The 12,496-nt window shown below is 40.2% G+C and overlaps 1 protein-coding gene across 1 annotated transcript; it reads left to right on the top strand.

Moving 5' to 3' along the window:
* Nucleotides 1-3,943: 3,943 nt before the first annotated feature.
* LOC140955957 (uncharacterized) lies at nt 3,944-10,771 on the top strand. The gene is made up of 6 exons (XM_073411430.1): nt 3,944-4,384; nt 4,470-4,643; nt 5,010-5,158; nt 5,986-6,130; nt 7,125-7,509; nt 10,761-10,771. Exons 1-6 carry the CDS (start codon nt 3,944-3,946, stop codon nt 10,769-10,771), a joined length of 1,305 nt encoding a protein of 434 aa, XP_073267531.1.
* Nucleotides 10,772-12,496: the final 1,725 nt, after the last annotated feature.

Here is a 12,496-nt window from a genome sequence, read left to right as displayed (position 1 = left end):
CTGTTGACCCGTGTTTGGATGCCTTGCCGAACTCCGATTGACATGTTATTTTAATCCAAGGTACGAAAACATGTCAGGAGCATCCACGTAAAATTTCAGCCCGATCCAACAGTGGGATTGAGAATTATGACTATTTCCGTAAAACTGGATAGTTGCGCATTTTACGTCAAAATCCGAATTTGACCTTGGTTGGATCGTATCATTTTGACACGGTACTCTAGTCGTGATGGTGGTATAGCCAGACCAGACGTCATTGGCATGGAGTACCAATTCCACACTACTCCATGTAAAACAGCCTCCGCAAACTCCTGAAAATTTTTTGAAAGCAATCCAACAGTCAGATCTATTGTTATGGACCTTTTGAGCTGGTACTCTGGTCATGATGGTGGTATGACCCGACCGGACATGATTTGTGTAGAGTACCGAGTCCATGCTACTCCATGCAAAACAACCTACAAAAACTCATGAAACAATTTGAGCGCAATTCAATGGTCGGATCTATAGTTAAGGACCTTTTGAACCAGTACTCTGGTCGTGTCTGTGGTATGGCTTAACCAGACGTCGTCTTAGTGGAGTGTCGATTCCACGCAACTCCATGGAAAATAGGCTACGGAAACTTATGAAAAAATTTTAAGCACGATCGAACAGTCGGATCTATAATAATGGACCTATTGAGTTGGTACTTTGGTCGTGATGATTGTATGACCCGACCGGAAATCGTCAGAGTGAAGTATCGATTCCACGCTACTCCATGTCAAAGAGCCTACGAAAACTTCTAAAAATTTTTTTAGAGCAATCCAACGGTATGATCTATCGTTATGGACCTTTTAAGCCAGTACTTTGTCATGTCAGTGGTATGGCCCTACCAGATGTCGTCGTCGTGAAGTACCAATTCCATGCTACTCTATGTAAAACAGCCTACAGAAACTACTTAAAAAATTAAGCGCAATCCAACGACCATATCTATAGTAATAGACATTTTGAGCCGGAACTCTAGTCGTGGAGGTGGTGTGGCACGACCGGATGTCTTTGGCGTGGAGTACCAACTCGACGCCTCTCCATGTAAAATAGCTTACGGAAACTCCTGAAAAAATTTGAGCGCGATCCAACGGTCGGATCTATAGTTATAGACCTTGTGAGCCTGTACTGTAATCATGTCGGTGGTTTGGCTCGACCGGACGTCGTCGGGTGGAGTACCGAGTCTATGCTACTCCATGTAAACCAGCTTCTGGAAACTCCTAAAAAAAATTTAAGAGCGATCCAACGATCGGATCTATTGTTATGGACTTTTTGAGCCGATACTCTAGTTATGACGGTGGTAAGTCCCGACCGAACGTCATTGGTGTGGAGTACCGATTCTACTCTACTTCTTGTAAAACAGCCTACGGAAACTCCTGAAAAAATTTGAGCGTGATCCAATAGTCGGATCTATAGTTATGGACCTTTTGAGCCGATAGTCTGGTCGTGTCAGTGGTATGGCCCGACCAGACGTCGTAGGCGTGGAGTACCGTTTCCACGCTGCTCCACGTAAAACAGTCTACGGAAAGTACTAAAAAAAATTTGATAGACATCCAATGGTAGATATATTGTTATGGACTTTTTGAGCCGGTACTCTGGTCGTGATGGTGGTAAGGCCAAACCGGAAGTCGTCGCCGTGGAGTACCGATTCCACACTACTCCATGTAAAACATCCTCTAGAAACTACTAAAAAGATTTTGACAACAATCCAACAGTCAGATCTATTGTGATTATGAGACTATATGGGATGATTATGAGGATTTTGAGGAGGACGTTGATGATAATGGTGATGGTGGTTTTAAGGATGAGACTATATGCTATCGGGAAGCTTTTTGGCAGCCTAGAAACCAAAGGGATTTCATGTATTTTGATGAGTTGGTATGGCAAAAGAGAAGGAGGATTCAAAAGGAGAGGTGGTATCAAAGGGACAGAAATAAAGAGATTGGTGTTCTAAAAAAAGGATCCAAGAGTCTATCTCGTATTCTCGGGGAGATGAAGCAAGAACTTGATGTGTTAACGGCAGCAGTCAATGCGCAGCAAGCTTCAAAAAGAGAGGAGAAAAAATGTTGCAATGATGAAATACGAAAGACAATGGGTGCTACTTTCATCCAAAGTTGTTGGCGACGATTGTTGGCAAGAAAAGAATTCCAAAGGCTTCAAAATGAAGCTAAGGAATTGTCCATTCAACTTGTTGGTGATTCGAGGACGAATCATCTTGAAGAGAGAGGGAATGATACGATCCAACCAAGGTCAAATTCGGATTTTGACGTAAAATGCGCAACTATTTACAGAAATAGTCATAATTGTCAATCCCACCGTTGGATCGGGCTGAAATTTTACGTGGAGGCTCCTGACATGTTTTCCTACCTTGGGTTAAAATATCATGTCAATCGAAGTTCGGCAAGGCATCCAAACACGGGTCAACAGAGGTTGTACGAGTTTTGTTATTTACTTCCTTTTGACTTGTGGACTTCCTATTTGGCTAGGATTCTTTTCCTAAAAGGATGCGGCAGCTTATTTTAGGAATCTCCTAATTCTACAAATGATACGGTTCAGCCCTGTGATACGACCCAAGTAAGGTCATATTCGGATTTTGGCGTAAAAAGCGCAACAGTCAATCGGAGTTCGGGAAGGCACCCCAATACTGGTCAACAGAGGCTGTACGGATTTTGTTATTTACTTCCATTTGACTTGTGGACTTCCTATTTGATTAGGATTCTTTTCCTCCAAGGATGTGGGAGCTGGTTTTGGGAATTTCCTAGTTCCACAAGGATCTTTAATGAGTTGCAATATAATCTCCTAGTGTGGCAAGGATTCATTAATGTTTCAGAATCCTTTTCTTATAAGGATTCCTTATTCATCCTAACAACACAAGGAAAGAAGGGCTGGTGGTATTTAATGACAAGTTACTTATTTTTATTATTTTCTTTCATGTTTGGGCTTAATTAATAGTTTGTTTTCAGCTAGGATCCAAGGCTTGTTTGGATCAGGTTATGGGCTTTTTAGTTTAGGGTTTTGGGCCAGTTTTGAGTGGACCTCATACAAGTCCACATAAGAGGTCCAATAGGGTTAATTTTTCAAGAACTATTTAAACTCATGTAAGCCACAATTTCGGCACCTTTGATGATTATTATTCTGAATTTTTCAGTTTTAACGTGTGAGAGTGATTCTTGCATTCTTTAGTTCTTGAACGAACTGAATCTGACTTATCGAAGATTAACTGGCTTCGTGGCGTCATTCTACTCATTCCAATAGTGTTGGTGCCTTGGGGCAGGTTTCCATTGTGTCACACTCCTATCAGACCTATTTCAGCTTTCCGGGATCAGATCTCAATCTTGATTGTGGGTTGCGTGACCACGTGATCACGAGGTTCGCATCAACAAAGATCTTTAATGGGCTGCAACATAGTTTCCAAGTGTGGCAAGGATTCATAAATGTTTCAGAATCCTTTTCTTGCAAGGATTCCTTATTCATCCTAGCTACAAAAAGGGAAGAAGATTTCAGAACTAATTCTACCTTCATCCCGAAGGGATTTTGGGAATAGAACTAGGGGCCAATTCGGCCAAAGGGAAAATTTCCGTAGTGTTGGGGGACATGCTGATTTAGATGGTGATTTGGATTCTATCAAACTGAAAATACCTGCTTTTCAAGGTAAAAACGATCCCGAGGCATATTTGGAGTGGGAGAAAAAGGTGGATTGGATTTTTGATTGCCATAACTATTCGGAGGCAAAGAAAGTGAAATTCATGAATTATGCGCTGATTTGGTGGGATCAGAATGTTATTAGTATAAGGAGGAGTGGAGAGAGGCCGGTAGTGTCGTGGGAGGAGATGAAAGTGTTGATGAGAAGGCGATTTGTGCCTAACCACTATTATAGAGATTTGTATCTGAAATTGCAGGGTTTAAATCAGGGTATTTCAAGGAGATGGAGATCGCCATGATTCGGGCCAATGTGATTGAGGATCGGGAAGCTACTATGGCTAGATTTCTAAATGGGCTGAATAGAGACATTGCGAATGTTGTAGAATTACAACATTGTGTGGAATTGGAGGACATGGTCCATATGGCAACGAAGGTGGAGAGGAAAATAAAGAGAAGGGGCAGTACACGTTTTCAGACCAATTCGGCATCATCTTCCTCAATATGGAGGCCGAATTTTAAGACAGAGGGGGCTGCCGAACCAAAGCTTTATGCAAGGGCTGAACCACCTAAGGCCAAAAAGGATACTCATACGGATGGGAAAGGTAAATCTGAATATCAACCTGCTCGTGATAGAGATATTAAATGCTTTAAGTGTTTAGGGAAGGGGCACATTGCATCTCAGTGTCCAAACCGAAGAGTTATGCTTACAAGAGACAATGGGGAGGTTGAATCTGAAAGTGACAAATCTGAAAGTGAAGAGATGCCACCTTTGGTTAAATGAATGTGGTGAAGTGAGGGTTACTAAGCAGGTTTTGATTGCGTTTGCTATTGGGAAGTATTCTGATGAGATTTTGTGTGATGTAGTCCCAATGCATGCTAGTCACTTACTTTTGGGGCGTCCATGGCAGTTTGATCGGAAAGCGATTCATGATGGGTTTAGAAATAGATTCACTATTGTAAAGGATGGTAAAACCATCACTCTTGTACCTCTTTCTCCAAAACAAGTGTATGATGATCAAATCAAATTAAAAAAAGAATGTGAGGATGGGAAGAGTGAAAATTCACGTGAGGACAATGGTGAGAGAAAACCATCAGATTCGGCTAAACCTAAATCATTAATAAAACCAATTGAGAGTGGAGGTAAAAACCGAGTGAAGAAAGTAAGCTTGTGTGATGATAGTAGTGTGGAAAAATTAAAGAAACAACCTAATTTTTATGCAAAAGGATCTCAAATCAGATCTGCATTTTTCACTAATAAGCCAATGATCTTACTTGTGTATAAGGAGGCTTATTTTAACACTAACGATCTTGATTCTGTTATTCCTAGTGTGGCTGTTTCTTTGATGCAGGAGTTTGATGATGTATTTCCTGAAGACATCCCTAATGGATTACCATCATTAAAGGGGATTGAACATCAAATTGACCTTGTGCCTGGAGCTTCGATTCCAAACCGTCCAGCCTATAGAAGCAACCCCGAGGAGACAAAGGCGCTTCAAAGGCAAGTAGATGAGTTGATGATGAAGGGTTACATTCGTGAGAGTATGAGTCCTTGTGCTGTGCCAGTGCTACTTGTGCCTAAAAAGGATGGAACATGGAGGATGTGTGTTGATTGTCGTGTCGTCAATAAAATAACGGTAAAGTATCGACATCTTATTCCTAGGCTTGATGACATGCTAGATGAGTTACATGGATGATGTATTTTATCTAAGATTGATCTAAAAAGTGGGTACCATCAGATTAGGATGAAAGAGGGTGATGAGTGGAAAACTGCATTTAAGACTAGCATGGTTTGTATGAATGGTTAGTCATGCCGTTTAGACTTACGAACGCGCCTAGCACGTTTATGCGTTTAATGAATCATGTATTGCGTGCGTTTATAGGTAAGTTTGTTGTTGTGTATTTTGATGACATTTTGATCTATAACAAGAACTTAAATGAGCATCTTGATCATTTGCGTAATGTACTTAGTGTGTTGCGTAGTGAGCAATTATATGCTAATCTTAAGAAGTGTACCTTTTGTATGGAAAAAATTGTGTTTCTTGGCTATGTCGTAACTGCACAGGGTATCGAGATGGACAAGGAGAAAGTTAAGGCCATCCAGGATTGGCCTACACCAAAATCGGTAAGTGAGGTAAGGAGTTTTCATGGACTTGCTAGTTTTTATAGAAGGTTTGTGAAGGATTTTAGTACTATTGCTGCACCTTTAATTGAAATTGTTAAAAAGTCTGTTGGATTCAAATGGAATGATGAACAAGATAAGGCTTTTAATTTGTTGAAAGATGAACTTTGTTCGGCACTTGTTTTAGCTTTGCCTGACTTTACGAGAGCTTTTGAAGTTGAATGTGATGCGTCAGGTATTGGTATAGGAGCTGTGTTAATGCAGGATAAAAGGCCCATTGCGTATTTCAGCGAAAAACTTAATGGGGCAGCTTTGAATTACCCTACATATGACAAGGAGCTCTATGCCTTGGTAAGATCTCTAGAGACGTGGCAGCATTACCTGTGGCCCAAGGAGTTTGTGATACATTCTGATCATGAATCATTGAAGCACTTGAAAGGGCAAGGTAAGTTGAGTAGGAGACATGCTAAATGGGTGGAATTTATTAAAACCTTTCTGTATGTGATCAAGTATAAGCAAGGAAAGGAAAACATTGTAGCTGATGCACTTTCACGCAGGTATGTTCTTTTATCAACTTTGGATGCTAGATTTCTAGGATTTGAACACACAAAAGAATTGTACAAGGATGATAGTGATTTTGCTAATGTTTACAATGCTTGCGAAACTTTGACTTTTGGGAAGTTTTATAGACTTGATGGATATTTGTTTAAAGATAGTCGATTATGTGTTCCATGCGTGAATTGCTTGTACGTGAAGCACATGGGGGCGGGTTGATGGGGCATTTTGGTGTTGTTAAGACTTTGGATGTGTTGCATGAGCATTTTTTTTGCCTAAAATGAAAAAAGATGTGCAGCGCATATGTGATAAATGCATAACTTGTAGGAAAGCAAAGTCTAGGACTCAACCACATGGCTTGTATACCCCTTTGCCTGTACCTAAGGAACCATGGGTAGACATTTCGATGGATTTCGTCTTAGGTTTACCTAGGTCAAAACGGGGTAGGGATTCAATCTTTGTAGTTGTTGATAGGTTTTCAAAGATGGCACACTTTATTCCATGTCATAAAACCGATGATGCCACTAACATTGCTGATTTGTTCTTTAGGGAGATAGTACGACTTCACGGGGTCCCTAAGAGCATTGTTTCTGATAGAGATGTTAAGTTCCTTAGTTATTTTTGGAAGGTGTTATGGGGAAAATTGGGTACTAAACTGTTGTTTTCAACTACTTGTCACTCCCAAACAGATGGACAAACCGAAGTAGTTAATAGGACCTTAACACAACTTCTGCGTGCTGTCATTCAAAAGAACTTAAAGAATTGGGAAGATTGTTTGCCATTTATAGAGTTTGCATATAATCATAGTGTGAACTCTACTACTAATTTTTCACCATTTGAAATTGTGTATGGATTTAACCCTTTAACTCCAATGGATTTGATTCCTTTGCCTGTTGATGAAAGGGTTAGTTTGGATGGTAATCGTAAAGCACAGGTGGTGAAAACACTCCATGAGAGTGTGCGGCAACAGATTGAAAAGAGGAATCGTGTGTATGGGACCAAAGCCAATAAGGGGCGCAAACATGTTGTCTTTCAGCCCGACGATTGGGTTTGGGTGCATATGCGCAAGGAGAGATTTCCGGCCCATAGGAAATCAAAGCTACAACCACGAGGAGATGGGCCATTTCAGATCCTTGAGAGGATCAATGACAATGCCTATAAAGTTGACTTGCCAGGTGAGTATGGTGTTAGTGCTACCTTTAATGTTTCTGATCTTACTTTGTTTGATGTAGGCAATGATTCGAGGTCGAATCCTTTTGAAGCGAGAGGGGATGATGCGGATCAGCCCAACACTAAGCGTAATCATGCCAACGATCCATTGGAGGTGCCAATTGGGCCAATCACAAGAGCTAGGGCAAAGAAGCTTAAAGAAGCATTGAATGGGCTTGTTTAAAACTTATGGAGCAAGATGGACCTAGAAGGGTTTTGGACATTTAAGGAGCATGAAGGACAGCCTTTAATTCATCTAGTTCAGGTCCAAGAAGAGCCCAATTCATGTGGAACAAGGGGTTGATATGTCCAGCCCAATACCAACCTTGTTAGGTTTGTTTTGTTTCCTAATGCTACAAGGATAAAAAGCCAACAACTTATTATTCTCCTAATTAAGTAAGGAAGTTGGCCATATCTTATTCCTAAAGAGGGGAGGACTATTTAATGCTTTTCCTAACATATGAAGGAAAGTAATTAAATCAGCAACAAAGGAGGAAATTTATCCAAGCTAATCAAGGACATCAAAGGAAAGGGGGCAGCAACACAAATTTAATTCTAGCATATTTATGATGGTAATTCTCGGATTTTTATTATTTTGGGTTATTATTACTTATTTGGTCAATTGTAAGTGGTCTTCATATATGTCCACCTAAGGGGGGTCCATTAGGATTTCTTTAAGTCTAGAGTCAGTATAAATAAAGGCATAAACAAACATGTAAGGTTACGCAATTTTCATATTAATAAAACTTCTTGTTTGCCGCACTTTATGTGTGTGTGTTGGTGAGATAATCTCCCTTCCATGGTTCTCTAAAGAACTGAAAACGACTTATCGAAGAACAACTGTCTTCGTGGCGTCATCCTTATACTTCTCGTTCGCGAATCAATATTCGTTGGGTGGGGGTCTCCGTTTCCAATAGTGTTGGTGCCTAGGTACAAGTTATCTTTGTGTCACACTCCTATCAAACCTGATTTACTTGGCTTTCCAGGAATTGGTGTCTTTGCGTGTGGGTTGCATGACCACGTGATCACGAGGTTCGCATCAAAGTCAGATTTAGTTCGTTCAAGAACTGAAGAATGCAAGAATCACTCTCACATGTTAAAACTAAAAAATTCAGAATAATGATCATCAAAGCTGCCGAAATTTTGGTCTACATGAGTTTAAATAGTTCTTGAAAAGTTAACCCTACTGGACCCCTTATGTGGACTTATATGAGGTCCACTCAAAAGTGGCCCAAAACCCTAAACTGAAAAAGCCCATAACTTAATCCAAACAAGCCTTGGATCCTAATTTAAAACAAAGAATTAATTAAGCCCAAACAAGTCTTGGGCTGTAGCTAACAAAATAAAATAAAGCCCCTAATAGTAAATGCATGTTCTGCCATTTTTTTTTTTGGTAAGCTGACTTATGTATTAAAAGAAAATGATACAAAGAATATAATGGGCATACCCAAGATTTACAATGTGAACAGAAACGAAAACCAACAAATGGCTACAGGCTAGCCACACAACACAACAAAAAGTTATACCAACTAGATATGCTAAGGGTACAAAAACAACCAGCTAAACATCAAATTAAGAGTCCATGTTATTGACCCTCCAAAGTCTTTGGATCTTTATGTTTTCATCTGTTTGTTAAACGTTCCTCATCAAAACAAGCTTATCGTGAATGATACATTCGATTTGATCAAAAACCAAATTCGAAGCTTTAGACACATTTGCAAAGATCCTCGCGTTCCGTTCTAGCCAGATACAATACACTGTAGCTGCGAAACCCAGTTTACGAGAAAAGTTGATGACACTTTTGCCATGCCAAGTGACAATGCCCAATCGAATCCATTCATCCAAGCTTTTTGTCATTCTTGGAATGTCGCATCTGTCACAAACATTCCACCATAATGCTTTCGTATAGGAGCATTCAAAGAACAAGTGGTTGTGATCTTCATTATTATGGAGACAGAGTGAGCACCTGTTGGGACCATGAATACCAAACCGATGAAGTCTATCCTGCGTTGAGAGTTTCCGTTGGATAGCCACCCATAGTAGAAATGCATGTCTTGGGACAGCATTCTTGAACCACACGATGTCATGCCAATCAACCATTTGATGATAAATTCTGAGTTGCTCCCAAGCTACTTTGACCGAGAAACTCTGATTTGGCGAATCCAACCAAACAATCTCATCCTTTTGCCCCTTAGGAGTAGATGTGGAAGGAATAGCTTCTATAATGGGGTGCCAGCCAATAGCATGAGTGATAGGAATTCTCCATTCTAAGTTATTAATCAGCACGTTCACTCTCGCGTTGTGTTCCATACCTGAATCATAGATGAATCTTTCACCGTAGGTATCAGCGAGCAGGTTGTGAGGATGCCAATTGTCAAACCATAGAGAGGTTGTCATTCCATCTCCGATGATGTGCTTCATCTTCGGCCATGCTAAGGATATGAGCTTTAGAATCTTTCCCCAAGCCCAAGAGCAGCTTCTTGGCACCTTGATTGTCCAGAAATTCCTACCTCGCAAGAGATTGGATCTGATCCAAGTAGACCAGACGGAGCCATCCGAGTCATTGCACAAGTTCCAAATGTGTTTCAACAAGGCAATCTTGTTCCATTCTGTTATCCTTTTTATGCCTAGCCCCCCCTCCTTTTTTGGAAGACATACCTGATCCCAAGCCACTTTAGCCCTAGTAGTGCTCATATCTGAACCTGACCAAAGAAAGGATCTCATAATTTGCTCAACATTTTTCACTACTTGCCCAGGTAATAGGAATAGAGATGCCCAATAGACCTGGATGGAGAATAAGACTGAGTTAATCAGTTGTACTCGCCCTGCGAAAGAGAGTGTTCTGCAGGTCCAATGTCGTACTTTAGCGGTAATTCGATCTACGAGGCCCTTACAATTAATAGCCTTTAGTCTGGACGAGAAAAGAGGCACTCCCAAATATTTCATAGGAAGCTCCCCCTCTCTAAACCCAACAATATTGATAATCTGTTCCCTCTCAGCACCTAACATACCGCTCAAGAAGATGTCACTTTTGTTTGGATTTGAATATAGACCTGATAAATCTTGAAACTCTGTGAGTACATTTTTTATCATACGAATTGAGTGTACATCCCCTTTGCTGAATATCATCAAGTCGTCGGCAAAGCAAAGATGAGAAATTCTGTCCTTCTTGCATCTCCAGTGGAACTTGAAGTTTTGATTGGCACTCATATTGCAGAACAACTCTGATAGGATTTCCATGCATAGGACAAACAAATATGGAGATAATGGATCACCTTGTCTCAGCCCTCTCCCCCTTTGAAAGTAACCTGCAAGTTCACCATTGACGTTGATTGAGAATTGACATGATGTAACACAAACCATGATCCAATCAATGACTATTCTAGGGAATCCCATTTTTATTAACGTAGCATCAACGAAATCCCACCGAACCGAGTCATAAGCCTTCATCAGATCTACTTTCATAGCACAACGAGCAGGACCCGTAGGTTTATGATAGCCTTTCATTAGCTCCTGAGACAAAAGAATATTGTCGCTGATTCTCCGTCCAGAGATAAAAGCTGTCTGATACGGACCTACTAAGGATGGCAAAACAACTCTCATTCTCCCAGCTAGAATCTTCGCGATACATTTGTATACTGTATTGCAGCAGGATATAGGACGAAAATCTGTCAACCTCGTAGGATTAGTGATGTGCCGTGAATGATTTGAAAATCGGCAACAATGATTCTAATGAAAAATGGATGAAGGATGGGTCTGGTTGTGTTGTTTTTCTTTTAGTATTTAGGCTGGATTGTAGTGATTTAAGGTAAATAAGATGGAGGATAGACTAGAATGATACTTTGATAAGTCGATCTGGACGCCACAAAGATCAATCTAGGATTTCGACGCCACACTCTTTGTGATTGAAGAGTGATAAGTCAGGTATGGTTCTTCACAAAACGAATTTGGAAGAACAACTCTTAATTCTCTGAATTAAGTTTTCAAATCTTGGCCAAAAGTGTTTATTTCATATTCTGATACATATTTATCTTTGGAACATCCCTCCAAAGTTAGGTGAATTCAACATGACAGAAGTCAAGCCTAAAAACTAGACTTTTAATAAAGCAAGTAGACAAATTTAACTAACACACGTTTTTTTGTTGACATTTCTAAAACATATGCAGACGAAATTTAAAACAGCCATAACTTTTGACACAAAAGTCCAATGCACTCATGGTTGGACAATATAGAAAGATCACGTTCTGAACTTGAATTTTACCTACATAAATCTTGTTTTCACATGCATTGGATGACTTCAAATTCGGGTTCAAATCCATCTACTGTTCTGACCGTAAATAGCATCAATTCCTTCACTTGCATTATCAATCCAAATACAAGTAGCCCAGCATGAAAAGAACCATTAAGGGCTTTTCCCATCTCCAAGTTCCAATTGTAGGCAAATAAGCACCCTTGAACCAATTTCACACTGATTGCTAATTTTTAACTCCGACGCAGCTTCAATCATTGCAATTTGATTCGTCAAGGCCCGTTGTAGTTGTTTCGCTCTCGCTCTTGTCATTGGACCATCTGAATCCTCTTGCATATTAGATTCAGCTTTACGAGATGGATTATAATTCCCATGATGCACATCATCAGCCCCGGGTTGAAAATGATTTGTCCTCAAATCAGAATCGTCATCATCATCCAAGTACGGAGATAAGTCTTTCACATTAAAAGTAGCTGATACGTTGTAATCACCAGGAAGATCTACCTTATACGCATTGTCATTCACCTTCTTTATAATACGAAATGGACCGTCAGCTCTTGGCATCAACTTGGACTTACGTTTGCTTGGAAATCTGCCCTTGCTAATATGAATCCAAACAAGATCTCCAGGTTCAAACCTGACCATCTTTCGCCCCTTGTTAGCTTGTTTTAGCATACTTTGTTGTTTTCTCCTCAATATGTAGT

Source organism: Populus alba, chromosome 9 (genome assembly GCF_005239225.2).
Source record: "Populus alba chromosome 9, ASM523922v2, whole genome shotgun sequence".
Taxonomy (NCBI): domain Eukaryota; kingdom Viridiplantae; phylum Streptophyta; class Magnoliopsida; order Malpighiales; family Salicaceae; genus Populus; species Populus alba.
Note: the sequence above shows the minus strand (reverse complement) of the source record. Positions and strands in the feature narration are given on the sequence as shown.

What these genes read in the sequence shown, in the direction of transcription:
- LOC140955957 (XM_073411430.1), top strand. Translation starts at nt 3,944, where the DNA reads ATGGAGATCGCCATGATTCGGGCCAATGTGATTGAGGATCGGGAAGCT. An exon ending in GAGACAAAGGCGCTTCAAAG is followed by an intron (nt 5,159 to 5,985) that starts GCAAGTAGATGA and finishes TGACTTTACGAG; the next exon opens with AGCTTTTGAAGTTGAATGTG. An exon ending in ACAAGGAGCTCTATGCCTTG is followed by an intron (nt 6,131 to 7,124) that starts GTAAGATCTCTA and finishes CCATTTATAGAG; the next exon opens with TTTGCATATAATCATAGTGT.